Below are 24,605 nucleotides of genomic sequence, written 5' to 3' on the forward strand. Positions count from 1 at the left end.
AGGAGTAGGGCAACAAAAAGGGAAAGAGGAAGGTCGCGCCTTCCGCGGAAAGAGAGCAAAGGGGCTTCTTTCGGTGATGCCTAATTCCGATGGGCACACCTGGGGAAAGCTTTATCAATATCACTCCATGTTCCTCGCTTGACACCACAAATTGCAAGCGTTGTGACTTGGAACTACGTTGTATCTTTGACTGTGATTGATCTACTATTCCTTGGTTGTTCATTCTTTCCCTCCCTGATCTTTTCAGTACTATCCTGCTTCGAGCGACCCCCCTGGTCCTTTTCGCTGCGCCAAATCTGCCATGCGATCGCCTCATCCGGCGTTCTGTCCGGCGAACACGGCTCGAGGATAACCAGTCACAGACAAGGCAATGTTGGTGGCGCTTCGTGTTGCGTTTTCTCAATCCCAAGGCGCAACATGCCCATCCCAACAGGAACTAAAGATGTATCGCAATCAGCCAACAAGACGGACAAGCGCATAGAAGCAGCCTTGGGTGCGCAACCATCTTTTGCATTCTCTTCCTCCATTCCCGATCGTACATCAAACTGACATTAGCCCTGCCTCTTCTCAGACTTCGTTCGCAACCTGTACAAGGTCTTCTTGAGTGACCCAAGCGATGCGCCGGCAACAGACCAGCTGGTCGACCAAATCAACCAACATGTCAAGAAACTTCACAATTACACCTACAAGCACGTTCCCGGTGTCTCTGGCGATTCCGAGATAGACCAGCAGGGTACCCGCCTATGGAACATTTGTACTCGACTACTCCGGGATTGCGAACAGACAAAGAAGAGACTGAAGAGGCTTTATTTATACGGGCGAGTGCTAGCTTTCCACTTACTCGTGGTTGCGAACCCAAGCCAAACCCGCAAGGCACAGAATTTAGTTTATGTGGTGAAACTGGCGCTCAAGGCGGCGAGAGACTGTGTTGGTATGGACAACCACCCCTTTTCATGCCGTTACGTGCCGTGGTCCGGCGTTGCTGATACAGAGCGTTTCGTCCAGAAAGTTCCGAGTTTGAACTAGCCACAGCAGTACTTCAAAAGGCCGCCGACTATAAGAGCAGCCTTCAGGATCTCGCATCAGTACTCCCCAAGGAGGAGTTGGACGAATGCAACTGTCTCGAAGTGGAATACTTTATCATCAGAACAGCTCTAGTAGGTTCTCGTAAGCACCTGAAAAACATTTCACCCTACCAGTCAGCTAACATGGAGTTTTCCCAGGCATGGGCAGATAACCATATCGATGTTGCCGAACACATGTACACAAAAGCAGAGCGTCTTCGCCAATACCTAACACCCGACTACGCCGAAAAGCTGGCCGATGTTCTTTACGAAATTGGGAAGTCCCTCGCCTCTCGTAATGACTACCCTCTCGCCACAAAATGGTTACAACGAGCAAACGAGGTCATCAACACTCCAACTCTTGAGCATCTATCTCGTGAAGGGCTCGAGCTACGGCTGGCCATCTTGCAAGCACTCGTGAGCGCCCTGCTAGCCACTGGTACCTCAACAGATCTTGATGAGGCCACGAAGCTTGTTGACTACATTGAGTCAGAGGTGGGAAACAGGCCAGTAGTGTCCCTTCTCAAGCTCGAGGTGCTTCGGAAAACACCCGCGGAGATATTCGACGACGACGCATACGCCGATGTCCTGCGACGGCTAATTAAAGACTTCAACTTCTCCAATGCCGGGTTCAAGTTGATCATACATCACATAAGGAAACTACATGACAAAAGCCCCGGCGCTGCTTGCGCGGTGCTAGACGACTTCATTCTCTCGCTACGCGGAGTTGACGATAATAGTTGGATGGAAAAGGCGGTTATCACGCGGATGTGGATGATCACAAACCAAAGAGACACAAACGAAACCATCGACACAGTACGAGGTGTTCTTTCAAACCTGACGAGGCCGTTGAGTGCAGAAGCTGCTGTTGCGGCGCAGGCGGTATGTGTGTCTTTTTCGTTTCACCTGATAACTCACTAACTCTAGATCCGCTCAGTTGATATGGAAGAAGCTAGAGTCCAATTACAGCCAAAAACAATATGACATTGCCGAGAACTGGTGTCGTCTATCACTCCACCACATCTTCCAGAATTGCGGCCCTGGGAATATGGCAAAGTTGGAAAGGTATTTGGTTATGTTTTTTATTGTTTTGGTCAACAAAAGTCTGACTCTAGACAGAAAGTTGCTCCTTTGTGCGCTCGCAAGGAATGAGCTGGAAGCAGCTATATCAGTCGTTCACAACCTGTCCAAGCAGAGTTGGAGAGAGCCCATGACTGCCTATCTAGCATTCAAAGTGGCTATTCGATGCGAGGACCGCAACCTGGCGGAACAGTGCATTCATACCATAGGCCAAGCGCCAGACCATATCGACTTTCTAGGGGCTTGTATCGCGGAATCTCACAAAACGGGAGACATCTTCTGTGCCATCGCCGCGCTGAAGAAGCTCCAGGAGAACTACGAGTACAAAGATCCCAACCCGATCAACCTACCAGCACTCTTCAGGTGCTTGATACGGCTCCTAAACATATTGGCCGAGAAGCCAGATGAGCGACAAGAGGAAATCATTAGCGACCTTTGTCGCCAGTTTGACATCGGTAAGCCCCCTTTCTGCAAACTACCTTGACCTCGCTGACAGGATCAGTCGTATATGCTCTTGAGCGTCGAGCGAACGATCCCAAAACCCGCAAGCTCTTCACCGTCGACGAACTCGAATGGTTCAGCCGAAACGCCTACAACCTCGCCCTGAAACACACCACGACCTGGGACCTCCGGTGTGTAGTGCGTCTACTAACGGCCTGCGTCAACATCATCAGCCACTTCCCCTCCGACGTAGCATCTCAAGTCGAAGTCACTCTCAAGGCCCTCTTCTCCCGGTTCATCATCGCTTCGGCGCTGATTTCCTTCGCCCGAACCCAGGACAATGTTAAGGAACAGCTCGAAGATTTCCAACTCATGCGAAAACATGTCTTGGCTTTTGACAGCCTAGTTCCTGAATACCTGCCACGCTTGGATGAGCAATCGCGAGAGGATATGGTACGGAAACATGCGACGTTGCTGACGTTTGACTTTGAAGCGGCGGTCGCCCTGGGTCAGTGGGATGACCTGGGAGGGATTGTGCAGAGGGCGGTGCCGTGTAAGAGTGCGGTTGCGTATCAGACTATGGCGGATAGTCTTTTGAGGGCGCAGGTGCCGGGCCAAGGTTGGTTCTTTTCCGTGACATTATTATAACAGTTTGGAGTTACTGACACTACCTTGTGAAGTGCTCTACTCAACCATGCGAAAGATTGTCAACAAAATCTGGGACCTGGAAAGCTTCGATGCTGTCAAGCTAGCCAAGTACACAAGATGTCTGTTTCAGGCTACACTTCCGCTGGATGATACTCTGGCTATGAAGTTGCTTCAGGAAGCTTGTGGTAAGGCGAGGGAGTTACACGAGGTTAGTTACATCTTGACTCTTTTGACCACTCTGGCGCTAATCACACCTCGTTGCTAACCATGAGCAACGTCACCAGAGCGATGCCCGCTGGCCAGAAGAGGAACTAGAGTGGATGGCAGCCACGGCGTTCAATCACGCGATAGACCTATATGGTGCTTACGAGCGTGATCGAGCAAAGGAGTGGGGATCTGCAGCAGTCAATTTGGCACATTATTGTCCGGATGGAGGCTTTGAGAGGATGTTACAGGACAAATTCATGAGGTTAAGTTTTGAGGATGATGGAAGGAATAGGGAGATATGATCGCGGATCTAGTGAGGATGGAAGTGGTCGAAGACTATCTGAATTGTTACTGTTGGTAGAATGGGATAAGTGCAATGTTCTGATACTCTGGAATATTTCGAGGGACACGCTATGCACCAAATACCCATCAGGGATACAAAATATCCCCGTGACTAGTGGTGAGTACTTATTCGTAGGTAATTGTGGAAATGAAGTTGTCAAAATGTCTTTTATGCAACGCAGCTCTTCAAGAACCAACGCTTTTCCCTTCTCTGTAAAGCTCATCCTTATCCTACCGTTACCGCCCATAATCACTTCGCAAAATGAATACTCTGGGTATAAGAGTAGGACAGGAGACCTTGCTTGCCCATCTCGCCGCCAAAACCACTGTCCTTGAAGCCGGAGAAGTAGGCGCCCATGTGTGGTCTCTCAAACTGGTTGATCCAGACACCCCCGGCTTCCAGACGACGAGCAATCCGTTCAGCTTGAGCCAGATCGGATGAGTAGACCGAAGCTCCAAGCCCGGCGTTGGCCAAGTTGGAACGGTCAATGGCATCGTCTTCGTCAGACCAGCTCAGCACAGGGAGGATAGGTCCTATCAAGCATGATCGGTCAGTAACCACCACACATCAAACTCAACAACAACAAAGACGAGACCTACCAAACTGTTCCTCCTTAACCAACACCGAATCCTCCGGCGGTCCCTTAACGATCGTCGGCTCCAACCAAAACCCCTTCTGCCCCTCCGCATTCCCACTCTCTCTCACCTCACCCCCGGCAACAATCTCATACCCCCTCCCCTTACAATCCTCCACGATCCTCTTCACCGTGTCAAACTGCACCTTATTGCTCACCGGCCCAAACACACTCGGCACACTCGCATCCTCCACCACCGTATAACTCCCCTTCACCTCCTCCACCAATTTTGTTATAAACTCCTCGTACACGCTCTCATGCACATACACCCTCTTGGTAGCCACACATACCTGTCCCGCATTAAAAAACGCACCGCTCGCCACGCTCTTCACGGCTTTTGGCAAGTCTGCATCCGCGCAAACGATGCAGGCATCATTCCCCGCCAGCTCCAGCGTGACCTTTTTCAGCGTCTTGGCGCACGCAGCCATGACTGCTTTGCCGACGGCTATAGTGCCCGTGAAACTGACCTTGGCGATGCCCGGGTGGAGGGTCATCATTTGCCCTAGATCAGCTCCCCCGTTAAGGACCTGCAGGACACCAGGCGGCAAGATGCCGCGAGCGAGCTCGATCCATTTTAACACGGCGTAGGGCGTGAAGGGCGAGGGCTTGACGATCACGCAGTTCCCGGTGACCAGCGACGAAACGACTTTGATGTTGGACAGGATCAGGGGGAAATTCCACGGGCAGATGGCGGCTACTACGCCTAGGGGAACGTGCGTGGCGATGATTTTCCATGAAGAGTCTTCGTGCTGGACGTAATCGGACAAGGCATTTTCCGGTTGGGCGTAGTGCTGGCATTGGGCGATGGCGCCGCGGACGTCGAGCTCGGAGAGGAGGAGGGATTTGCCGGATTCGCGGGCGAGGATCTGGGAGAGGAGCGGGAGGTGGTCTTCGAGGTTGGAGGCGAGCTTTGTGAGGAGCGTTTGGCGCTCGGAGAGGGAGGTGAGCTTCCAGGTTTTGAAGGCGGTTTGGGCGGCGGTGACGGCGTCTTCGAAGTCTTGGGCGGAGGCAATGGGGCAAGGCCAGAGGGGGGATTCGGTTCGTGGGTCGGTGACGGTGTGGGTGGTGGGGGAGGAGCGGAGGGTGTCGTTGATTATGTTGTGGAATTTGAGTTCTTCCATTTTGAGGGTTGGAGGTTAGTTTGTGTATGAAGCTTTTGGTGATAGCATCAACGGAAATGGCTTCTGGAGATGATAAAGGTGTCCTATTCAACAGATATATGGGGGCTATCTATTACATATAAGGGTCAGCGAAAGGTGTAGTATGAACTTTGCCTAAGCTCTTCCTTCTCGACGACGACCAACCACGTTTCCATATTAACACGCAGCATGATATTGAGCGGCAATATCACTCCCGTCTATACTGCATGGCCATTTGTTCAACCGGGTCAAATAATACCCGGCGAGCTTTACCAGCAAGAGACATGGCTCGAGTAGAGTTGTGATTTGTGAATAGGCGATGAAGAGAGTAGTCAGAGTACCAGTCTTTATAGGGAACGGTCCTTGGCGCGATGCGGAGAAAGAGGGGACCCATGTTTTCCATGCGTCAAAGCGACGGCAGATCGTGGCCATGACCCTATTCGCAAGTGATGCCAGGGGAAGGGTATGCTTGAAGGTGGCGAGGGCAGTGTGTTAACCGTTCAAGGTCGTACAGGCCACGAATAAAATGGCAGCCTCAACCTCTGAAAGGCAGCTGACGAAGACAAACAGCCATGTCGAACATGAAGCGAAATGTCTGTGACAAAGTCCTTTTTGTTGACGAGTTGAAGTTGTAAAGTGAATTTGGAGAGGGGACGGCGACAGGGGGTATGAGGGGAAGTCAAGAGTGATAAGCCAAAGGGTTAGGGTCAAAGGACAATGGAGAACACCGATAAGAACCGATCTGCTCCGAAAGAGAAACGGTGGCGGAACCGGCCGAAGACCTCGGCATTCCCTCCTTCCCTTTGGATGGCCACTTCCGCGATTCTGAGACTGTGGGAGAGGTGTTCGTCCGCCCTTTACCCCACTTTGTTGGCGGCCTTGTCCACCCTCCCGTCATGTCGCCTTCCTTTTGATAAGCTTCCGAGGTGGTCAAGTGGTCATGATCCTTTCCTGGAGTTCTGATTTGCTCCGTCCTGATATGGAGCCGCCCTCTGCCGCCCTTTGTGAGGTTGTACCTGATCGGGCGCCGGCGAACCAAGACTATTAAGTCCTACATAGTAGAGTGGGTTGCCACCTGCTGTCAACCTTGCTAGGCTTCAACCAGGCCTGTGGTTTCCCTCGGGCACTCCCATGCGTTCCACTTGCCATGTTTGACACTTGGTTCACAATAATAAATGGAACGCACTGATAGACAAGCGTCTCACTAACAAGTGGAAGTAACATCTGGCCAACTGATCTCCCCCGATCCATCCATTTGTGAAGATTTGCATTTTGCTCTCTCTTTCTATCTCTTCCATTTTCTGGATAAACACCAAAAGGTCCACGTTGCCTTGCTCTCGGTCTCGGCCAGCCAGAATCATGGCTCCAAGCGCTGTCCCCGTGGAGTCGGGCTCCACCCCTCTAGACTTGGGATCACTGCCCGGATACCTAACAACGACATTTGACGACACTCTTCGTTTCTACCTCAACGGTACCCGGGTGGTCTTGGATGACATTGACCCGGAAATCACTTTGTTGGAATACCTTCGTGGTATCGGTTTGACGGGCACAAAGCTGTATGTTTGACACTCGGATTCATCCATATATCTTCAGGCCGTTAGGTAGCTAACTGACATCCCCCCTGACAGCGGCTGTGGAGAGGGTGGTTGTGGAGCCTGCACTGTCGTTGTCTCCCAGTTCAACCCAACAACAAACAAGATTTACCATGCCAGTGTAAACGCCTGTCTGGCACCATTAGTATCTGTCGACGGCAAGCATGTCATCACTGTCGAGGGTATTGGTAACGTCAAGAAGCCACATCCCGCCCAGGAACGGGTGGCCAAGGGCAATGGCTCCCAGTGCGGTTTCTGTACTCCCGGTATCGTCATGAGCTTGTACGCCCTCCTGCGTAACAATGACAACCCCTCGGAACACGACATCGAGGAGGCTTTCGACGGAAACCTGTGCAGGTGTACCGGATATCGCCCCATTCTAGACGCTGCTCACACTTTCACCAAGAAGGCTCCTTTGGCTTGCGGTAACAGCAAGGCGAATGGAGGCAGCGGCTGCTGTATGGAGGGAGGTGGTGCTGGCTGTGGAGGAGCAAACAAGAACGGAGACGATCAGCCGATCAAGCGCTTCACGCCTCCAGGATTCATCGAGTACAACCCAGAGACCGAGCTCATCTTCCCTCCAGCACTCAAGAAGCAGGAGTTTAGGCCACTTTCGTTTGGAAACAAGCGAAAACGCTGGTTCCGTCCCACCAAGCTTGAGCAGCTGCTTGAGATCAAGAAGGTGTACCCAAATGCCAAGATCATCGGTGGCAGCACGGAAACACAAATTGAGATCAAGTTCAAGGCTCTCCAATATCCCATTTCTGTCTTTGTCGGCGATATTCCTGAATTACGACAGTACTCCTTTGAGGAAAACCACCTCGAGGTGGGCGGCAACATTACTCTTACCGATCTTGAGAATGTCTGCCAGGAAGCCATTAAGCACTACGGAGAGAAGAGGGGGCAGATCTTCAACGCCATGTACAAGCAGCTGAAGTACTTTGCTGGCAGGCAGATCAGAAACGTCGGTACACCAGCAGGAAACTTGGTGACTGCTTCGCCCATTTCCGATTTGAACCCAGTACTGCTAGCTGCTGATGCCGTCTTGGTGGCCAAGTCCCTCGGTGACAACGGAATTGTCGAGACCGAGATCCCTATGGCCCAGTTTTTCACTGGTTATCGACGTACGGCTCTTCCACAGGACGCTATTTTGGCAGCTATCCGTGTCCCGCTCACTCGGGAGAAGAATGAGCTCTTCAGGGCTTATAAGCAGGCCAAGAGGAAAGATGACGATATTGCTATCGTTACCTCTGCCTTCAGAGTTCGCCTGAATGAGGACGGCATAGTCGACCAATGCAGCCTTGTCTACGGCGGCATGGCGCCTACAACCGTCGGTGCTAAGACGGCAAATTCGTATCTCCTGGGCAAGAAGTTCGCCGAGCAAGAGACACTGGAAGGTGTCATGAACGCGCTGGAACAGGACTTCAACCTCTCATTCAGCGTACCGGGAGGCATGGCCACTTACAGAAAGTCGCTGGCCATTGGTCTCTTTTACCGATTCTACCACGAGTTCATGCTCATTCTGGGTAGCAGCGCCGATGAAGAGGCTGTGCCCGAGCTGGAGAGACAAATCTCTACTGGCCAGGAAGATAAGGAGGCGGCTGCTGCTTATATGCAAGAGACTGTCGGAAAGTCGAACTCCCATCTTGCGGCGCTGAAGCAGGTAACGGGAGAGGCTCAATATACCGACGACATCCCACCACTCAAGAACGAACTGTACGGTTGCCTGGTCCTCTCTACTAAGGCACATGCCAAGCTGTTGTCAGTAGACGCTTCAGCTGCGTTGGATATACCAGGTGTTGTTGACTACATCGACAAGAATGACATGCCCAACGCCGCAGCCAACCACTGGGGTGCCCCTCACTACCAAGAGGTCTTCTTCGCCGAGGACACTGTCTACACAGCTGGTCAACCCATCGGTCTCATTGTTGCCACATCGGCTGCCCGTGCTGCCGAGGGTGCCAGAGCCGTCAAGGTGGAATATGAAGAGTTGCCTGCCATTTACACCATGGAGGAGGCTATCGAGAAGGAGAGCTTCTTTGACTTTTTCAGGGAGATCAAGAAGGGTGACACGCAAGAAGGCTTCAAGAACTCCGACTATGTCTTCTCTGGCGTAGCCAGAATGGGCGGTCAGGAGCACTTTTACTTGGAGACCAACGCCACATTGGCGATTCCCAAGCACGAAGACGGCGAGATGGAGATCATCTCCAGTACCCAGAATCCCAACGAAGCTCAAGCCTATGCTGCCCGTGTCTTGGATGTCGCGGCGAACAAGATTGTGGTCAAGGTCAAGCGGTTGGGAGGTGGTTTCGGTGGAAAGGAGACGAGATCGGTGCAGCTTAGCAGCATCCTTGCCCTTGCTGCACAGAAGACTGGCCGGCCAGTTCGCTGCATGCTGACTCGTGAAGAGGATATGGTAACTTCGGGACAGCGCCACCCCTTCTTGGGCCGGTGGAAAATGGGTGTCAACAAGGATGGCAAGATCCAGGCTCTCGAAGTCGATATCTTTAACAACGGCGGTTGGTGCTGGGACCTGAGCGCTGCTGTCTGCGAGCGTGCCATGACGCACTCAGACAACTGCTACAACATTCCCAACATGCACGTCACCGGCCGCATTTGCAAGACCAACACCATGTCCAACACCGCCTTCCGTGGCTTCGGCGGTCCTCAGGGTATGTTCATTGCGGAGTCGTACATGAACGAAGTTGCCGACCGTCTCGGCATGCCTGTCGAGAGGTTCCGTGAGATCAACTTCTACAAGCCCGGCGAGCGTACGCACTTCAACCAGGAGATCCAAGACTGGCACGTTCCTCTTATGTGGGAACAGGTCATGAAGGAGGCCGAGTATGAGTCCCGCCGCGAGGCCATCGCCAAGTACAACGCCGAGCACAAGTGGCGCAAGCGCGGTCTCGCCATCATCCCCACCAAATTCGGTATCTCCTTCACTGCCCTCTGGTTCAACCAGGCCGGTGCCCTCGTGCACATCTACCACGACGGTTCCGTGCTCGTCGCCCATGGCGGTACCGAAATGGGTCAAGGTCTACACACCAAGATGACCCAGATCGCCGCCCAAGCTCTCAACGTTCCCCTCGAGAACGTCTTCATCTCCGAAACAGCCACCAACACAGTCGCCAACGCCTCCGCCACCGCCGCCTCGGCCTCCTCCGATCTCAACGGCTACGCCATCTACAACGCCTGCCAGCAGCTCAACGAGCGTCTCGCTCCTTACCGCGAGAAGCTCGGCCCGGACGCCACCATGAAAGACCTCGCCCACGCCGCCTACTTCGACCGCGTCAACCTGTCCGCCCAAGGCTTCTACAAGACGCCCGAGATCGGCTACACCTGGGGCGAAAACAAGGGCAAGATGTTCTTCTACTTCACGCAGGGTGTCACGGCCGCCGAGGTGGAGATCGACACGCTCACGGGCACCTGGACCTGCCTGCGCGCCGACATCAAGATGGACGTTGGGCAGAGTATCAACCCTGCCATTGACTACGGCCAGATCCAGGGTGCTTTTGTCCAGGGTCTGGGTCTGTTTACCATGGAGGAGTCGCTGTGGATGCGCAACGGACCGATGGCGGGTAACTTGTTCACCCGCGGTCCGGGCACGTACAAGATCCCTGGCTTCCGCGATATTCCGCAGCAGTGGAATGTGAGCTTGCTCAAGGGCGTGGAGTGGAAGGAGCTGAGGACGATTCAGAGGAGTAGAGGTGTGGGTGAGCCGCCGCTGTTCATGGGCAGCGCTGTGTTCTTTGCCATTCGTGATGCGCTCAAGGCCGCGAGAGCGCAGTATGGTGTAAAGGCGAAGGTTGGCGCCGAGGGTGGAGAGGATGATGGGTTGTTGAGGCTGGAGAGCCCGGCGACGCCGGAGAGGATCAGGTTGGCTTGTGTGGATCCTATTGTTGAGAGGGCGAGGGTGTTACCGAAGGAGGGAGAGAAGAGTTTCTTTATCGCTATCTGAGATTTTCCTTTTGCTCACGGCGAATTATTGACCGGGGATGGCTTTCGGGATTTTGGTCTTACTGGACATGTATACGTATTTCAGGACGGGGAAACAGGACCGGGTTTATGACATTGAATAGCTTGTTACCGACTTTTTACCGATGCAACTTGATGAATGATATCAAGCATGCCGTCTTTTTGTCCTTTTTGACTCTGTGAGCAAGAGCACTACCGTGTGTTTCGAGAAGAGCAAAGGAACGGAAATTTCTTCTGCAATGTCTGAAATGCCTTGATAGCAAGGTCATATTGTAGCAGCAAAGGTATTGTCTTTCCAAAAGCCTCTATTGAAATCATCGCAAGATCTTTGACCACGATCCCCATTCCTCCATTTACTGCTTGATAAACTTCTTCAACCCCCTCAACCTCTCCTTCGCATCCTCCAACACCTCATCCGGCTTGCACACCGCAAACCGCAACCAGTCCTCCACAATATGCGCATTCGCCTCCGTATAAAACTCGCTCGGCGGGATGGCCGCCACGCCCAGCTCCTGAATCAAGAAATACGCCAGCTTGAAATCCCTCGGGCGCTCCGCCACATGCGGCGGGAACGGGTATCCCTCGGGGATCTCCACCTTGTTGAGGTTGGCCATGACAAAGTACCCGCCCTCGGGAATCGAGTACGGCAGGCCGAGCTCGTCCCAGATGGCGTTGAACCGGCTCATCTTGCTCTGCATGTCATCGATGCACTGCGTCCAGAACCCCTGCTGGTCGGCCTCCTCGAAGCCGATGGCGCAGGCTTCTTGGAGCGGGGAGACAGACGAGTAGCAGATGCGCGTGTGCGCGGCGGCCACGTACTGGATCAGGTCGGCGGGGCCCATGAGCCAGCCGACGCGCCAGCCGGTGGCGTAAAAGTTCTTGCCGGCGGAGCCGACGGTGAGGGTGATCTTCTCGACCTCGGGGGACAGGGTGGCCATGCGGGTGAAGGGGGTGTAGAAGAGGCGGTCGTAGACCTCGTCGGACAGGATGATGATCTGGTTCTTGACGCACAGGTCGGCGATGCGCTCGAGCTCGGCGCGCGAGAAGACCTTGCCGACGGGGTTGTGCGGGGTGTTGATGACGAGCATCTTGGTGCGCGGGCTGACGGCGCGCTCGAGCTCGTCAAAGTCGATGGTCCACTCGGACGCCGACAGCGTCTTGATGTGGCCGTCCTTGGGCGGGTGCATGGGCACGTACACGATCTTGCCGCCGGGCATCTCGATGTTGCTGATGTACTGGTCGAAGAAGGGCTCGAACACGATGACCTCGTCACCGGGCTCGATGAAGGCCATGAAGGCGCTGAGCATGCCCTCGTTGGCGCCCGTGGTGATGGTGATCTCGGTCTCCGGGTCCAGCTCACGGCCCCAGTGAGGCGCGTAGGCCTTGGAGAGGGCCTTCCTTAGCCTGGGACGGCCGCGGGTCGGGGAGTACTGGTTGCATTCGACTCTGTCAAGAGCCTTCTTGGCCGCGTTCAGGATGAACTCGGGAGGGTTGTAGCCAAAGAAACCCTGGCCCATGTTGACGATGGGCTGTCTGGGAGAGGCGGCAGCGGCCTCGTTGACGATGGTCCTGAACTCCACATGTTAGCCAAGACATTCCCTGCTTCTCAGTGTAAGTGAGGCTTCTTCTCATGATCACTCACCAAACATCCTGGCGGTTGCCAGCCACGCGGGCGGCGGGCTTAAGTTTTGCGCTCATTAGGCGGGATGAGTAATGAAGATGATGACTCTGTGACTGAACAAGCTGTTGAGGCGATTTAAGATTTCTCACGACAGAGCCAGTGGAAATCAATGATGAAGGCCGGCGGATGACTGGGAGCAACAATCCACTCATGAAGACAAAAACGACGGAGTCACAGGGACAAGGTAAGTTGGTTAAGGTAATTGTATTGGGATGTGTAAGCCTTTTTATTTTTCACAGGCTGTTGCACCATTACGCCTTTGATACACTACGCCAGTCAGTATGACTCCGTAATCGGGCCTCGCACCACGGATGTCGCAATCCGGGGAAGTGGGGTCTGTGCCGGCTCCTGCCGGGCGGCATGATACAGTAAGCGCCAATTGTGTTAATGCGCTAGTTGCATATTCGACTATGCATATACCAAGCATATCAACAACATTCTCTCTTTCGTCACTCACTATTGTGTCTTGCGATGTACAGCGTAAATTCAAGGAGGAACTTTCAATAAATCAGAAGGACCTGGAGCTTAGAGAAGAACATGTGCAGGTTGGGTCGGGTCTCCAAATATTCACTTCTTTGATTTGCCCTGAGGAAATGGTTGGGTTGAAGCTAAAGATAAAAGACGAGACGTCGAGATACGTATGTGAATTCGGGGATTCCAGTGTCGACTTTGGTTGAGTGTTTATCCTATCTTGGAGAAGTCACACAACTTCTATGGGATTCGGCCATAACCATTGATACTCAACGACCCATGTGCTCTTGTTTTTCCACCGTTCGTTTGTCCATCTTACCAATAAGCCTGATCCCATCTGGCGGAAACGACATGGTAAACTGAAACCGAAACGATCATCAGGTTGCTTCGATGGTGTTCCTGCTTGAATGTGTCGTCCGCCTGCCCCTGATGTCTCCTAGGGCAACCAGATAACTTCCGCCTTCCATCCCATCTAGCCCGTCCAAGGACCTTTGAAACCATTCCAATTGCCGGCCCGCTCTCTGCACTAGCCACAGTTTGTTCAGCTTGCTGTGTCTTTTTGGCTCGGACAAGAGCTGGCTGTGGTTAGGCGCTGGCGAACTTGCAGCCCATTTGTCGCGCGAGGACCCTCTTTCTCATCTTTGACCATATTCTCCCTTCGCGTCCTTGATCACCCCAGCAAACAACCCAACACCTGACCACAACAGTTTGCGCCCCTCTTTCTCCTTCGACCATCCATCTTGTTCCAGCACCTTTGACCCCTTGATACAGCTTCTAACCCTTCTTGCTCTTCCCCGCCGCCGCCAACATGGTGCGATCGCCAACTCCTAGCATACCGTTGCGTATGGCTGGCGGTCATCCCCTTCCCGCCAACGGAATGCGACCACCTCCCTCTCCGAGTTATGGATCGGCTCCGTATAGCTTCAAGTTGCGGGTCCCTCCTCGCCTTTGCCCTACCGGACAGGTTGCTTCCCCTCCAGCAACCAACTCATGCGGTGATCAATCGGCGCGCTATCAATCACATAGTCCTTTTCCTCGTCCTTCAATCTCAGAAGTCCATCATACGTCCTCGAGGGCTGGTCGCGCCCCTTCCAGACCCCATAGAGACTATCATCCGAATCGCCAGTTTGAAACAGACATCCCTGACTGGGCTCTACGCGAGATTCAGAACCCAAAGACTCGGACCAAGGCACCTTCATCAGCCCACTACAAACAGAATAACCACCGCCACCACGACCATAGCCATAGACATACACCCTCGTGCTCAAGATCCTATAGACCTTGCCACGACATCGACCACCAGATTGAGGATCCTGTGCCCATGTATGGTGTGGCTCTTGTCGACGACAGAGGCGGTGTTGAATTCTTGGCCACGGACAGGATGGACGACTGGTTGGCGAACCTTGGAGACGACGACTTCACAATCTTTGAGGACCCTTTGGAACACGGACTAGAGCAAAACGACACGGAAATGAACGGGGCCGAACCCCATACTGATGAATCCGGGCTGGCGCCCACTGTCGTTCGTTATGCGATGATGGAGATAGAAGACGGCGACGATTCGGACAAGGAAAACCAAAACGACGCCCCGAAGTATCGCCGCATTCGCAAGCCCACCCCTATCAAGCCTGCTATCCTGAGACAGATTGATCCGAATAAGATCGAGACCGAGATTGTGAAGGAGGAGGATGCGAAGACCATCTGGCCGGGTGTGGAGGACTCCATGCTTAGCGTTCCCAAGCGGAGGAGCATCAAGCGTCAAGTTGTGAGTCCATCTTTAGCTCAGCACCCTAACGTAGATGAAGTAGCCACTGACAATTTACCCCAGGACTCACAAGCCGACACGCTGGAGCGGCCTGCTTCCAAGCGCAGCAAGCTTACCAACACTCTCAAGCGTGGTCTGTCGAAGATGAGCCTGAGGAGCATCAGAAGCAGCCGTGCTTCTAAGCGAGCAAGTACTCCTGCTCCGTCTGTCGGCACTCGTGAGGTGTTTAGCCGACTGAGCTCTTTCTCGTGGATGCCTGGTTCCGATAAGCTGCGATCTGTCTCGGGCTCTTCTGGACCGGAGAGGAAGATCAAAATCTGCCTGGTTGGCGATGTTAACGCGGGCAAGACAGCTTTGGCGAAGTGAGTACTCCCGTATGTCTTTGGGGATGGGTAATGGTGTTAACATATGTGTACAGCCGTCTCATTTCTGGGGAGTTCGTTGAGGTACGTAGGCACTTGCCATTGATATCTACTGCAGAAGACATACTAACATCCACTCTCAGGAAAAGAAGTCGGACGTCTCTCCTCAGCACTCGCCAATTACCGACCACCAGATCCCAACTGCTCCCTCGTCCCATGCTACGGACTATCGCACCTTCTCCATCTTTGCTGACGACGGAAAGCTCGTCACTATCGAGCTCTGGGACTTCCCAGGCAACATTGCTAATGAGCGGACCACCCAGCTGGCATCCAACTTTTTCCAAGCTGCCATTATCTGCTACAGCATCGAGGACGTTAAGAATCTTCCCGCTATTTGTGATACGGTATGTCTCCACCATTTTCATCATAACGAAGCCGTCTAGGTCACTAACCCAATGCCATCCAGTGGAAACCCAAACTCGACCGCTCCCTCATCGACTGCCCTCGCTTCCTGCTAGGCCTCAAGAAAGATCTCCGCCCAGCCTTCCCTCCCCTGGGCCTCAGCTTCCTGCCTCGCAAGGAGCCTGTCATGGCCGACATGGGTCGCAGCGCAGCCTACCACTCCCGCGTTGCCGGCTATGGCGAGTGCTCGGCCAAGACGGGCGAGAACGTCGACGATGCGTTCCGGGGTATTGTCAACTTTACCTTGAGCCATATGAGAAAGAAGGAGATAGGTATTGCCCATGGAAAGCGCAGGGAGAAGGCCAAGGAGACGGTCAAGGATGCGGGTAAGGTCATGGTTGATGCGTTGTGCGGATTCCCCAATGACCCGACTCCGGGCCGCGCGTGGAGCCGTCACTTGTAGGCACTCGCCGATGCTGATCTGCTGGATACGATTGCTTTCATCCGAATATCAAGATCATGTTGCTGGTCTTCAGATGGACATCACTTTTGCTAAATTGCCCAAATAATGTAGGATATATACGCATTGGCGGGTTGAGAGGAAGAGGGTCTTGGTCGAGGTTGAGGAGGCAATTGGGTCAAACAAGGGAGCAGCCAGAGACGAGTGTTTGCGCGGTTACTTATAAAGCTCAATTGGAGCAACAGCTTGTATGAGTAGGGCGATAAGAAGTTGTCAATCTGGAAAAGAAGATGATGTTGTATCTTTGGTAGTTGATGTGTTGAAGATGCCAAGACGCGTCGTTGGGTTCTGGAGTTCAGGTAGTCACGTAACCCCGCTAGATGCATAGCTGCCCTGTGTTGGAGATCATTCACGCGTCAGAGTGGGGAAATTGGGGGAGCTTGGCCTGTTCCGGGCAGGTACTTCCACTTGTACAGCAACACTTTCGTTCTCGAAGCTCACACACCACAAAGTACGTGAACCTTGATGGCCTCATAGAAATAGGCAACTTTTATCACATAACTTCTAATAGTAATTCTTATTCTTTACTTGCTGTAACATATCCCCTTATCGCCGTCACTCTGTGCTTGGTCACTTTAGGAGACCGTGCCAAGTCAGAGCCTAGGTGTTCACTTCATCTCTTGCTTTGCGTCCCATTTCATCGAACATCTTAACCAACCGCTTTCATCCACGCAACACGCATTCGGAAATCCGGTTCATACAGCCACTACTATCTTAAAAAAATCCTTCAGATCAATAGCCTCAAGAGGCCACACACAATCGGAGACAATGAGCGACGACTGGGAGGATCGCTCCCCCTCCAACCAAACCTCCAGATCACCACTTCTCCCGACGAATACAACCTCATCCGTTCCAAACAACCCATCCTCAACATCCCCCCTCCTCCAACCCTCCCTCCACCTCACAGTCAGATTCAGTGCCTCCCTCCCCGACCTCCACCTCGACATCCCCTCCCCCAACCGCACCACCATCGTCGCTCTCAAGCACCGCATCCGCGAGCGCCTCCTATCCTCCAGCAAAGATGACGAAACCACCGCCAAAGCGGCCCGGAGCCGTCTCCGCTTCATCCACGCCGGCAAGATCCTTCCCGACACCGCCATCGTGAGCTACGTCCTTCGACCGCCTCCCCCGCCGCCCATGGCCGTCGACGCCAAGGGCAAGGGGAAAGCCGTCGATCGTCAGCAACAACGGGTCTACGTAAACTGCAGTATAGGCGACGAACTCACAGACGAAGAATTAGCCACCGAAGCGGCCGCCGCTTCTTTTGTCCCCGCCCCTGTAGGAGGACCCATTGATTCAACCCTCACTGGCACCGGTACCGCCGGCGCCGGTAAAAGCAGCCGCTCCACCTGCCTCCAACCCTCCTCCTCCTCTTTAGCAGCAGGAGGAGAAACTCGATCCCGACTATCAGCCAGGGAAGCAACGACGACAACAGACCGCAACACCCCCCGCGGCTTCGACCGCTTCCTCACCGCGGGCTTCACGCCCGCAGAAGTGAACCAGCTCCGTCTACAATTCACCTCCATCCAAGCCTCCCGCTTCACACCCGACACCATGCCCTCGCCCGACACTCTACGATCAATGGAAGACGCATGGATAGATACCAATCACGCCGGAGCCGGTGGACCCGGTCTCGGCATGGAGGCCGATGACGGCAACGGGATGGTTCCGGAACCAATAGGTGCCGAAACGGATGGGTTCAACGGCATGGTTGATACGCTCGTCAAGGGCATGTTCATTGGGTTTGTGTTTCCCTTGGGGGCTATTGCTTGGTTGTTGAGGGAGGAGGGCATGTTGTCGAAGCGGTGGCGGGTTTCTATTGCGTTTGGGGTAGTGTTTGGGTTTGGGATTGGGGTGTTGAGGGCGTTTTCGGCTGATCCGTAGGGGAGTCAGAGTTAGGATCCGTTGGTGAGGCGGGCTGGAAACGTGGTTGGGGATATGGCGCGCTGGGTCGGAGCGTGGGAGTTCTGCCGGTTCGTGGTTGCGTTTGGTATCTTGTCTTGGTCTATCTATAGACTTGTTGAGGGAGTTCGGTCTTTGGTAGAGGAGGAATGATTGGGATCTAACCAGCCTTTTTTACTTGTAAATATCTGTCACAGAACTGGGTTGTTTTTGAGGACGGAGGAGGTTGACGGGAAACGAAAAGCGAGATACAGCGGTTTGCTTTGGGGGTATATGTTTCGGAGAAAATACCCTTATTGACCTTATGAGCAGTCGCTTGAGGCAAATGTATAACTTAAGAAACGCGGAGCATAATTGAACAATTAACCACTTCGTGCCCACACGGCAAATGCTGTCTTTGGTAGGTATCCTGAATTACACTTTCTCTTTAATCCATCCGGTCAGGTTCTATTTGTATGTAGCCCGTACTTCCCCTCCTCTCATAAACGACCATGACACCGCTGGTATCTATGCACATGTACAAAACGCCCATTGTTATGCAAAAGACTCCCATGTTCCTGAAAATGCAAAAGAATATCCATTGCCTAACAATAACCCAACTCCAGAATGCAGAGCCAACCAGAGAATGCTAAACAACTTATTCGTTTCAATAACTTCAAACCAAATCCCAACTTCACTGGTCCTTCTTCTTCGCAGGCGTCGACCTGAACGTCAGCAACCCACCACCTAACCAACCCCTGCTCTTCTTCTCAGCCTCCACCCTCTCCGCCTCCCGTTGCTCCTCCTCCTCCTGACTCAAGCTAAAACTACGACCTAGCATTTCGGAGAGCGAGTTCCGGGGATCGTTCTGCGGCGGAGGCACAAAGAACTTGGGCGGCGCAAAAGCAACTCGTGCCGGGGTTGGATCGATTCCCGTATCCTCTCCAGCATCTCTCCTCATAGTCATGGTCATATGGTCGTTGTTATTGATCCTCCCGAGAATCTGGTTCTGCGGGGTGTTGACGAGCGCAGAGCTTCCGAAGGATGGTATCCCTGTGCCTGGCCGAGGTGCCGTGTTGCGAGGGGCAATGATGCGTGGTTGTTTGGTAAGGTAGTTGTTCAACCTCTGAGCGGGCGCTGTTGGCGCTGGCGGTACGCGGTACCAGAAGGGTCCCTTGTTCTCGTCGGTAGGAGCTTCGTTAAAGCCTTGGTTTTCTCGCTGGCCAACGGTTTGGAAGGCGCGATATTGTGACTGAGTAGGCGTCCAATCCATTTCCTGCGTGTAAGCAGCCGCTGCTGACCTTGTGTTGGCAGCTGGACCAAGAGACGAGAAAGAAGGGCCAGTGCCAGAGCTAGCGCCAGTACCAAAGCGGCGTGGTGTTGGGGAGAATGGAGACCCTGGAGTGGCCGGAACATTAGACCTTCCTACCCGTGGCACGAAGAATGGTGAATGGTCTATTGATGGTGTTGGGGAGGCCGGGCTGGATGGGCCATTGACGATCTCATCCAGCAAGTCAACCATGACCTTGATTTCGTCTGGCTTTTCATCTGGTGTCGTGGCCGGAGCCGGAGCCGGAGCCGGCGCTGGAGCTGGGGCCGGTGTCAGTGATGATGAGAATGAAGATCGCGCAGCAAGTAACTGGGCCGATGGCTTCACTGCTCTTCCTGATCGTCTCGGACCCGTAGCTGCTGCTGCCGTATTTGCCGTTGTCGGCCTATATGTAGATGGTTGTATTACAGATCCGCCTTGTGGTGCGGATGGTTTAGAGGTGTTTCCAAATAGGGGCGCCATGTCGATACGGATAGCGCGAGGAGCGAGGAAGTGAACCTAGAAGCAGATGTTAGTCATGATTGGAGTACAAAGGGGTCATCAAGATGACTTACAAGAATAGCAAAGCCGGCCCAAAAAACATGCGCGGCTGCCGGCATATTCAGGTCTGCTTGCTCAGGGCCAGCTAGGATGGGTAACCGCCTGACCCAAAATCGCATAAAGACTAGAATGAGCTGATACATGTACCAGGCTCGGAACCCAGTTATGTGTTTTGTGAAGCCTCGGTGTAGCTGAGGATACCGTGGATTCCACCAGACACTTAGGACCGCGGTAGTGAGACTCCAGCTACTCAACCGGTCGGTTGACGGCAAAACGTTGAAAACCCAAAAGCATGTATTCACAGCTCTCAGAGCCCATTGATTCGGCGTTTCACCCAATTGCGTTACGATGGCCGCCTTGAACAGCATGAGCATTATGGAGAGATGCCAAAGGAGTTGAAGCACCAAGCTAGCAGTCCGTAGCCACCTTCCCAAAGAGTCGAAGACGTTCAGCCAACTCCATCCTGTAACCTGCTGTCGCTGCTTGTTGCTTCTCTCTATCATCCGGAGTAAGACATCGGTTTTTGCCGTGTAAGCCGCTTCGCTTAGTTTCTTCTGGACGCGCGGTTCGCACTCGGCGCACATTTGAGGATAGAGGCGCTCTTGTAAACGTCGGAACTTGTAGATGTTCCTACATCGCTCTTCGTATTCAGAATCGTCGGGGTCCGGAAGATACTGGGCCAGGACAGCTCGAAGCTTGTCCTGGTTGGCCAGACACTTGTTGCAAAAGACGCTGGCGCTCGAGGAACCGACGGTGGGCGAGGTAGCTCGCGTCGTGGCAAACTTGGCAGGACTTGCCTCGTACTCGGTCGCTACAGGAGGATCGGTGATGTCGCCATTCTAGCGGAGTAAAAAGAAAGGCGTCAGTAAATCGTGACAGTATGCGCCAGCCAGGTAGGCTGCATAGATACGAGACAGCAGGGAGACCTACGCCATCAAGGTAGTTGGTCGCGTCGCAATTCCGACACTCGAAGTTGCGAATGGAGCTGTTCCATGGTGTCGAGGTCTTGCGGCCACAATAGAAACATGTTAGATATCGAGTCCTGTTTAGTCTGGGCATCTCTTGGGCTGGTTGCGCGTTCACGCGATGCCCATTGCAGGATGTTTTCGATTTCCAGAAAGCGGCGCGATGCCGTTCTTTGCGACACTGGCAAAGCTTCCTTCGAGTATGTCCCCAACCGCTGAAGATAATCGCAGGTATCCGAAACCAAGAGCTCAGTTTGTCGTGGGGTGGTTCCTCTTTTTATAGGTGATTGTTGGATCGGATTGTCGTCTTGCGTGGTGAATGGTTCAGGTTCTCAATGGATCAAGGAAAGATGGAATGGGAATGGAAGCGACATGCGGCTTTGCGAAAGAGGAGCTCTCCCCATCCATTCTGCCAGGCGGTCGGTCAACTTTTTAGCGGCCTGAGCCGCCAAATGCGCCCAAACCGCGGCCCTGGGGCAAGTGCCAAGCTGTCCCGTAGGCGGTCGTCAGATCTCCCGTTGCACCAGTGGGGCCACCGTCGTCATTCCGCCATTCGGCAGATCATCAGGGGTGTGTTCTCTCTCTTTCAGGGGTTTCAGTTGGCCCAAGCTTCATTTCGTGCCCGTAAAGTGACATGGCGTAGGTACAGCACCACCTTTGTTGTCATCTTTCCACATCCGATTGAAGGGCCTTTGATCTCAATATCCAGATCATATATCAAGCTCTTGATCTTGTCATCTTACACTCCGCTTAACTCGAGACACCCTGTGCCAAGTATGGCAATTATATGAGCGAGTCTAGCTTGTTCACCTTCAGATGGCATTTAGTGGTGAATGTTGACAAACGCCAGCTTCTTGTTACATCAAGTTCCCCTTTTTGGGCTTGTTTATCTAGCCCCTTTCTTTGGAAGGCATGAGTTAGGAAACCCTGGAACGAAACACGTTCAGAAGATTCTACAAAGTGACAACCGCAAGTCCCCAGCTCCAATATGTAAAGAATGTAAAACTAATTTTATCATCAGAGTCTAAAAGAATCCTTGGGCCTTATCAGTCGGTTCCAGAATGGCCCCTCCGACTTCAGTGTCCGTTCAGACGGGCGAGGAAGAGCTAAAGCCCGACACCAGAGCTGAGACCTACTCTCAGTTACAGATTGAGACTTTGAGCAGCATCAACTTGACAGTCGCCTTCTTTGTTGGAGGTGCTGCGTCTTCTGCCGCAATTGGGCTTGTGCTCTCCAGTCTCTCATGGTTGTGGCTCATCACCTTCGTCATCACCCTCGGGGTAGTGCTTGCTACCTTCATAGTCTACCGGCATTTTGAAATAATAGGGCGGCGTCAAAGACCGGGTGGTAGCTGGCTCGTCGCCAGCAATGCGCCCCAGACCAGTACCGTTGGCGCGCAAGTGCCCAACACCACCTCTCTCCCTGCCGTCTACTTCACATACATACTTGGCTCTGGCGGGCACACTGCTGAGATGATTGAGACCATCAGGCAGTCATTTCGTGGCCAGGCAAACATGCACCGGCGGTACATTATCTCCACTGGAGACACTTCCTCCCTCGCCAAGGCCCGTCTTCTGGAATCGACCATCAAGGACGCCTATCCTGGAGAAGATGCTCGAGCAGGCACCTCTGATATCTTTTTGATCCGCCGTGCTCGCAAGGTCCATCAGCCGTTCTATACGGCACCCTTTACCTGCCTTGTATCCGCCTTTCATGCCGCCAACGCCCTCACACGGATTCCCAACTTGCGGTCGACAAAGGAAAGTGGAAAGGAGTTCACATACCCGCATGTGATCGTCACAAATGGACCTGCCAACGGCTTTGTTGTTTGTTTTGTGGCCCACTTGCTCAAGATATTCTACCTCATTCCGGAGAACAGGGCCAAAATGGTGTACATCGAGACCTGGGCCAGGTCTAGGACGATGAGTCTGACGGGGAAGCTGTTCTTAAAAACGGGCATTGCTGATGTTGTCGGTGTGCAGCACCAGAGTCTGGCGGATATATTCAAGGGTAGTCAGTATATCGGGCCGGTGTCTGCCGGGTTCCTTCGAAAATAGGCGGCAGGGCTCCGGAATCACATGTATTTGTACAAAGTCTCTTTCCCTCTCTATATGTACGAAGAGACATGGTATTCTTACAGTTGTACACGAGTGGGCCGGCGTCGTCTTTCCCAGACACGGATGGGTATCAACCACGGTACACCACTCCCTCCTTCCCCTTTTACTCCAACTCTTTCCCTTAAGGCTGCGCGAGCAGCTCATCCTCCTCGGCTCCCTCGAGCGCAGAGTTGTCGACGACGTTGGTGTACATGGAAGCCCTGGCAGACTCCTGGCGGGCGATCTCGGTCGTAGCCCACTTCTTCCAGCTCTCATACGTCCTGTTCTCGAGCTCCATGCCGACTGCCAGAAGGTCCTTGCCAAAGTAGCCACCAACCATGCGGGCCTCCTCGGCGGCTATCCTGCGCTCCATCTGCTCCAGCTGCCTCAACTTGTAGAACTCGTGGCGCGCCTTGTCGTAGGCTTCCTGCTTGGTCATGCCCTGGCGCTCCATGAGCCAGAGCTGGCGTTGAACGACACTATAGTTTGCGATTAGGGTTAGTATCCGATTTTCATGCCCATCCGCCTGGCTTTTGTGCCATGTGCAATGCGCCCATCCAACAACGTACCTCTCGCCGGACAAAGGCATGCCGCGTTGCCTGAGACCCTTGGACCAGTCAAGGAAACGGGCGTCCTTGCCATCCAACTCAATAATCATCCTAGGCCTGGCCAACTCCCACGGGTGGTCGCGGTAGAAGTCGCGGCGCAACTCATCTTCGGGATAGACGATCTTGGTGGGCTTAAAGAGGTTGCGAGGCTTGCGCGCTCGCGGGTTCGGCGGAGAGTGCTGGATGGGATACGGCCTGGTGCTGATCTCGGCGGGGGGGATGGACTCGATGGCCTTGAGCCACAGTGGTGGGTTCCGTGGTGGCAGGCCAGAGACAATGTTGGTGGCAGCAGCCTCGCTAGCCCTCTGGTAGACCTTTGCGGCCTGGAAGATGCGCCCCTTGCCCATCTTGTCCGGTCGTCGCTGGCGGCGTTCGGGTGTTGTGGAGGGAATTACTGGAGACAATCGACGGCGGCGGTGATGTTAGTTGAGATCAGAGGACCATTGGCGGATTCGGCGGTCCTTTCGTCCCTCAGATTCCCTCCCAAGGCAAAGGCAAGGCTACGAGGTTATGGGGTGTGTATACCTGTGTAAGGTAATGATAATACACTGCGCTGCGTACAATGGATTCCCTCAACCGCCAAACCTATCGTTATCGCTATTTGCTAGCTTAGGTTTGTACAGAAAAGTGGGGCTTTGCCTTTTGGAGACACGCGGGACCGAGACGACCTCGTTGCCGGCAGCCCGCGCGACCTGTTGTCCGCCTGCCGCGAGCGAGCAATTGGGAGGACGTGCCGGCAAAAAAATTGTTCCCCTCCCCGCGATTGAGCGACCAAGGTACCTGGCTAGGCGCTTATCGATAACAGAAGCTCTGGAGCCCGGCGGAGACTGGAGACCTGAGCGAAGTGTTCCCCTCTTC

The 24,605-nt window shown here is 53.5% G+C and overlaps 9 protein-coding genes across 9 annotated transcripts; 5 read left to right on the forward strand and 4 right to left on the reverse strand.

The window, feature by feature from the left end:
• Nucleotides 1-174: 174 nt before the first annotated feature.
• B0H65DRAFT_187389 (meiosis protein SPO22/ZIP4 like-domain-containing protein) lies at nucleotides 175-4,049 on the forward strand. Its single transcript, XM_062821593.1, has 9 exons — nucleotides 175-493; nucleotides 572-931; nucleotides 1,006-1,157; nucleotides 1,224-1,946; nucleotides 2,002-2,129; nucleotides 2,184-2,599; nucleotides 2,647-3,204; nucleotides 3,266-3,441; nucleotides 3,518-4,049. The coding sequence occupies exons 1-9, from the start codon at nucleotides 418-420 to the stop codon at nucleotides 3,740-3,742; spliced, it is 2,814 nt and encodes a 937-aa protein (XP_062681465.1). The 5' UTR covers nucleotides 175-417; the 3' UTR covers nucleotides 3,743-4,049.
• Nucleotides 4,033-5,538, reverse strand: B0H65DRAFT_426585 (Aldehyde/histidinol dehydrogenase; the record flags this gene model as incomplete). The annotated part of the gene is made up of 2 exons (XM_062824638.1): nucleotides 4,033-4,316; nucleotides 4,383-5,538. The coding sequence occupies 2 exons, from the start codon at nucleotides 5,536-5,538 to the stop codon at nucleotides 4,033-4,035; spliced, it is 1,440 nt and encodes a 479-aa protein (XP_062681466.1).
• A 1,222-nt stretch (nucleotides 5,539-6,760) lies between these two features.
• B0H65DRAFT_187509 (xanthine dehydrogenase) lies at nucleotides 6,761-11,294 on the forward strand. Its single transcript, XM_062821594.1, has 2 exons — nucleotides 6,761-7,112; nucleotides 7,185-11,294. Exons 1-2 carry the CDS (start codon nucleotides 6,916-6,918, stop codon nucleotides 11,107-11,109), a joined length of 4,122 nt encoding a protein of 1,373 aa, XP_062681467.1. The 5' UTR covers nucleotides 6,761-6,915; the 3' UTR covers nucleotides 11,110-11,294.
• On the reverse strand, nucleotides 11,295-13,087 carry B0H65DRAFT_187513 (pyridoxal phosphate-dependent transferase). The gene is made up of 2 exons (XM_062821595.1): nucleotides 12,769-13,087; nucleotides 11,295-12,695 (listed from the first exon to the last, which is right to left on the reverse strand). Exons 1-2 carry the CDS (start codon nucleotides 12,957-12,959, stop codon nucleotides 11,480-11,482), a joined length of 1,407 nt encoding a protein of 468 aa, XP_062681468.1. The 5' UTR covers nucleotides 12,960-13,087; the 3' UTR covers nucleotides 11,295-11,479.
• A 999-nt stretch (nucleotides 13,088-14,086) lies between these two features.
• On the forward strand, nucleotides 14,087-16,270 carry B0H65DRAFT_427437 (uncharacterized protein; the record flags this gene model as incomplete). The annotated part of the gene is made up of 5 exons (XM_062824687.1): nucleotides 14,087-15,043; nucleotides 15,107-15,405; nucleotides 15,462-15,489; nucleotides 15,549-15,809; nucleotides 15,872-16,270. 5 exons carry the CDS (start codon nucleotides 14,087-14,089, stop codon nucleotides 16,268-16,270), a joined length of 1,944 nt encoding a protein of 647 aa, XP_062681469.1.
• Nucleotides 16,271-16,751: 481 nt separating this feature from the next.
• On the forward strand, nucleotides 16,752-18,618 carry B0H65DRAFT_464739 (DUF2407 C-terminal domain-containing protein). Its single transcript, XM_062826769.1, has one exon. It carries the CDS (start codon nucleotides 17,096-17,098, stop codon nucleotides 18,209-18,211), a length of 1,116 nt encoding a protein of 371 aa, XP_062681470.1. The 5' UTR covers nucleotides 16,752-17,095; the 3' UTR covers nucleotides 18,212-18,618.
• On the reverse strand, nucleotides 18,619-21,435 carry B0H65DRAFT_524189 (Ima1 N-terminal domain-containing protein). Its single transcript, XM_062828817.1, has 3 exons — nucleotides 21,009-21,435; nucleotides 20,093-20,917; nucleotides 18,619-20,036 (listed from the first exon to the last, which is right to left on the reverse strand). Exons 1-3 carry the CDS (start codon nucleotides 21,135-21,137, stop codon nucleotides 18,903-18,905), a joined length of 2,088 nt encoding a protein of 695 aa, XP_062681471.1. The 5' UTR covers nucleotides 21,138-21,435; the 3' UTR covers nucleotides 18,619-18,902.
• Nucleotides 21,436-21,681: 246 nt separating this feature from the next.
• On the forward strand, nucleotides 21,682-23,121 carry B0H65DRAFT_524191 (oligosaccharide biosynthesis protein Alg14 like-domain-containing protein). The gene is made up of 2 exons (XM_062828818.1): nucleotides 21,682-22,012; nucleotides 22,065-23,121. Exon 2 carries the CDS (start codon nucleotides 22,105-22,107, stop codon nucleotides 23,098-23,100), a length of 996 nt encoding a protein of 331 aa, XP_062681472.1. The 5' UTR covers nucleotides 21,682-22,012; nucleotides 22,065-22,104; the 3' UTR covers nucleotides 23,101-23,121.
• Nucleotides 23,122-24,545, reverse strand: B0H65DRAFT_539293 (mitochondrial ribosomal protein). Its single transcript, XM_062829114.1, has 2 exons — nucleotides 23,709-24,545; nucleotides 23,122-23,618 (listed from the first exon to the last, which is right to left on the reverse strand). Exons 1-2 carry the CDS (start codon nucleotides 24,092-24,094, stop codon nucleotides 23,282-23,284), a joined length of 723 nt encoding a protein of 240 aa, XP_062681473.1. The 5' UTR covers nucleotides 24,095-24,545; the 3' UTR covers nucleotides 23,122-23,281.
• Nucleotides 24,546-24,605: the final 60 nt, after the last annotated feature.

Source organism: Neurospora tetraspora, assembly GCF_033439725.1.
Source record: "Neurospora tetraspora strain CBS 560.94 chromosome Unknown B0H65scaffold_4, whole genome shotgun sequence".
NCBI lineage: Eukaryota > Fungi > Ascomycota > Sordariomycetes > Sordariales > Sordariaceae > Neurospora > Neurospora tetraspora.

What these genes read in the sequence shown, in the direction of transcription:
- B0H65DRAFT_187389 (XM_062821593.1), top strand. Translation starts at nt 418, where the DNA reads ATGCCCATCCCAACAGGAACTAAAGATGTATCGCAATCAGCCAACAAG. An exon ending in TTGTCGCCAGTTTGACATCG is followed by an intron (nt 2,600 to 2,646) that starts GTAAGCCCCCTT and finishes TGACAGGATCAG; the next exon opens with TCGTATATGCTCTTGAGCGT. An exon ending in GGCGCAGGTGCCGGGCCAAG is followed by an intron (nt 3,205 to 3,265) that starts GTTGGTTCTTTT and finishes TACCTTGTGAAG; the next exon opens with TGCTCTACTCAACCATGCGA.
- B0H65DRAFT_187509 (XM_062821594.1), top strand. Translation starts at nt 6,916, where the DNA reads ATGGCTCCAAGCGCTGTCCCCGTGGAGTCGGGCTCCACCCCTCTAGAC. An exon ending in GGTTTGACGGGCACAAAGCT is followed by an intron (nt 7,113 to 7,184) that starts GTATGTTTGACA and finishes CCCCCCTGACAG; the next exon opens with CGGCTGTGGAGAGGGTGGTT.
- B0H65DRAFT_187513 (XM_062821595.1), bottom strand. Translation starts at nt 12,959, where the DNA reads ATGAGTGGATTGTTGCTCCCAGTCATCCGCCGGCCTTCATCATTGATT. An exon ending in GGCAACCGCCAGGATGTTTG is followed by an intron (nt 12,696 to 12,768) that starts GTGAGTGATCAT and finishes TGTGGAGTTCAG; the next exon opens with GACCATCGTCAACGAGGCCG.
- B0H65DRAFT_464739 (XM_062826769.1), top strand. Translation starts at nt 17,096, where the DNA reads ATGAGCGACGACTGGGAGGATCGCTCCCCCTCCAACCAAACCTCCAGA.
- B0H65DRAFT_524189 (XM_062828817.1), bottom strand. Translation starts at nt 21,137, where the DNA reads ATGCCCAGACTAAACAGGACTCGATATCTAACATGTTTCTATTGTGGC. An exon ending in CGACCAACTACCTTGATGGC is followed by an intron (nt 20,918 to 21,008) that starts GTAGGTCTCCCT and finishes TTACTCCGCTAG; the next exon opens with AATGGCGACATCACCGATCC. An exon ending in GGGCCGGCTTTGCTATTCTT is followed by an intron (nt 20,037 to 20,092) that starts GTAAGTCATCTT and finishes ATCTGCTTCTAG; the next exon opens with GTTCACTTCCTCGCTCCTCG.
- B0H65DRAFT_524191 (XM_062828818.1), top strand. Translation starts at nt 22,105, where the DNA reads ATGGCCCCTCCGACTTCAGTGTCCGTTCAGACGGGCGAGGAAGAGCTA.
- B0H65DRAFT_539293 (XM_062829114.1), bottom strand. Translation starts at nt 24,094, where the DNA reads ATGGGCAAGGGGCGCATCTTCCAGGCCGCAAAGGTCTACCAGAGGGCT. An exon ending in ATGCCTTTGTCCGGCGAGAG is followed by an intron (nt 23,619 to 23,708) that starts GTACGTTGTTGG and finishes CGCAAACTATAG; the next exon opens with TGTCGTTCAACGCCAGCTCT.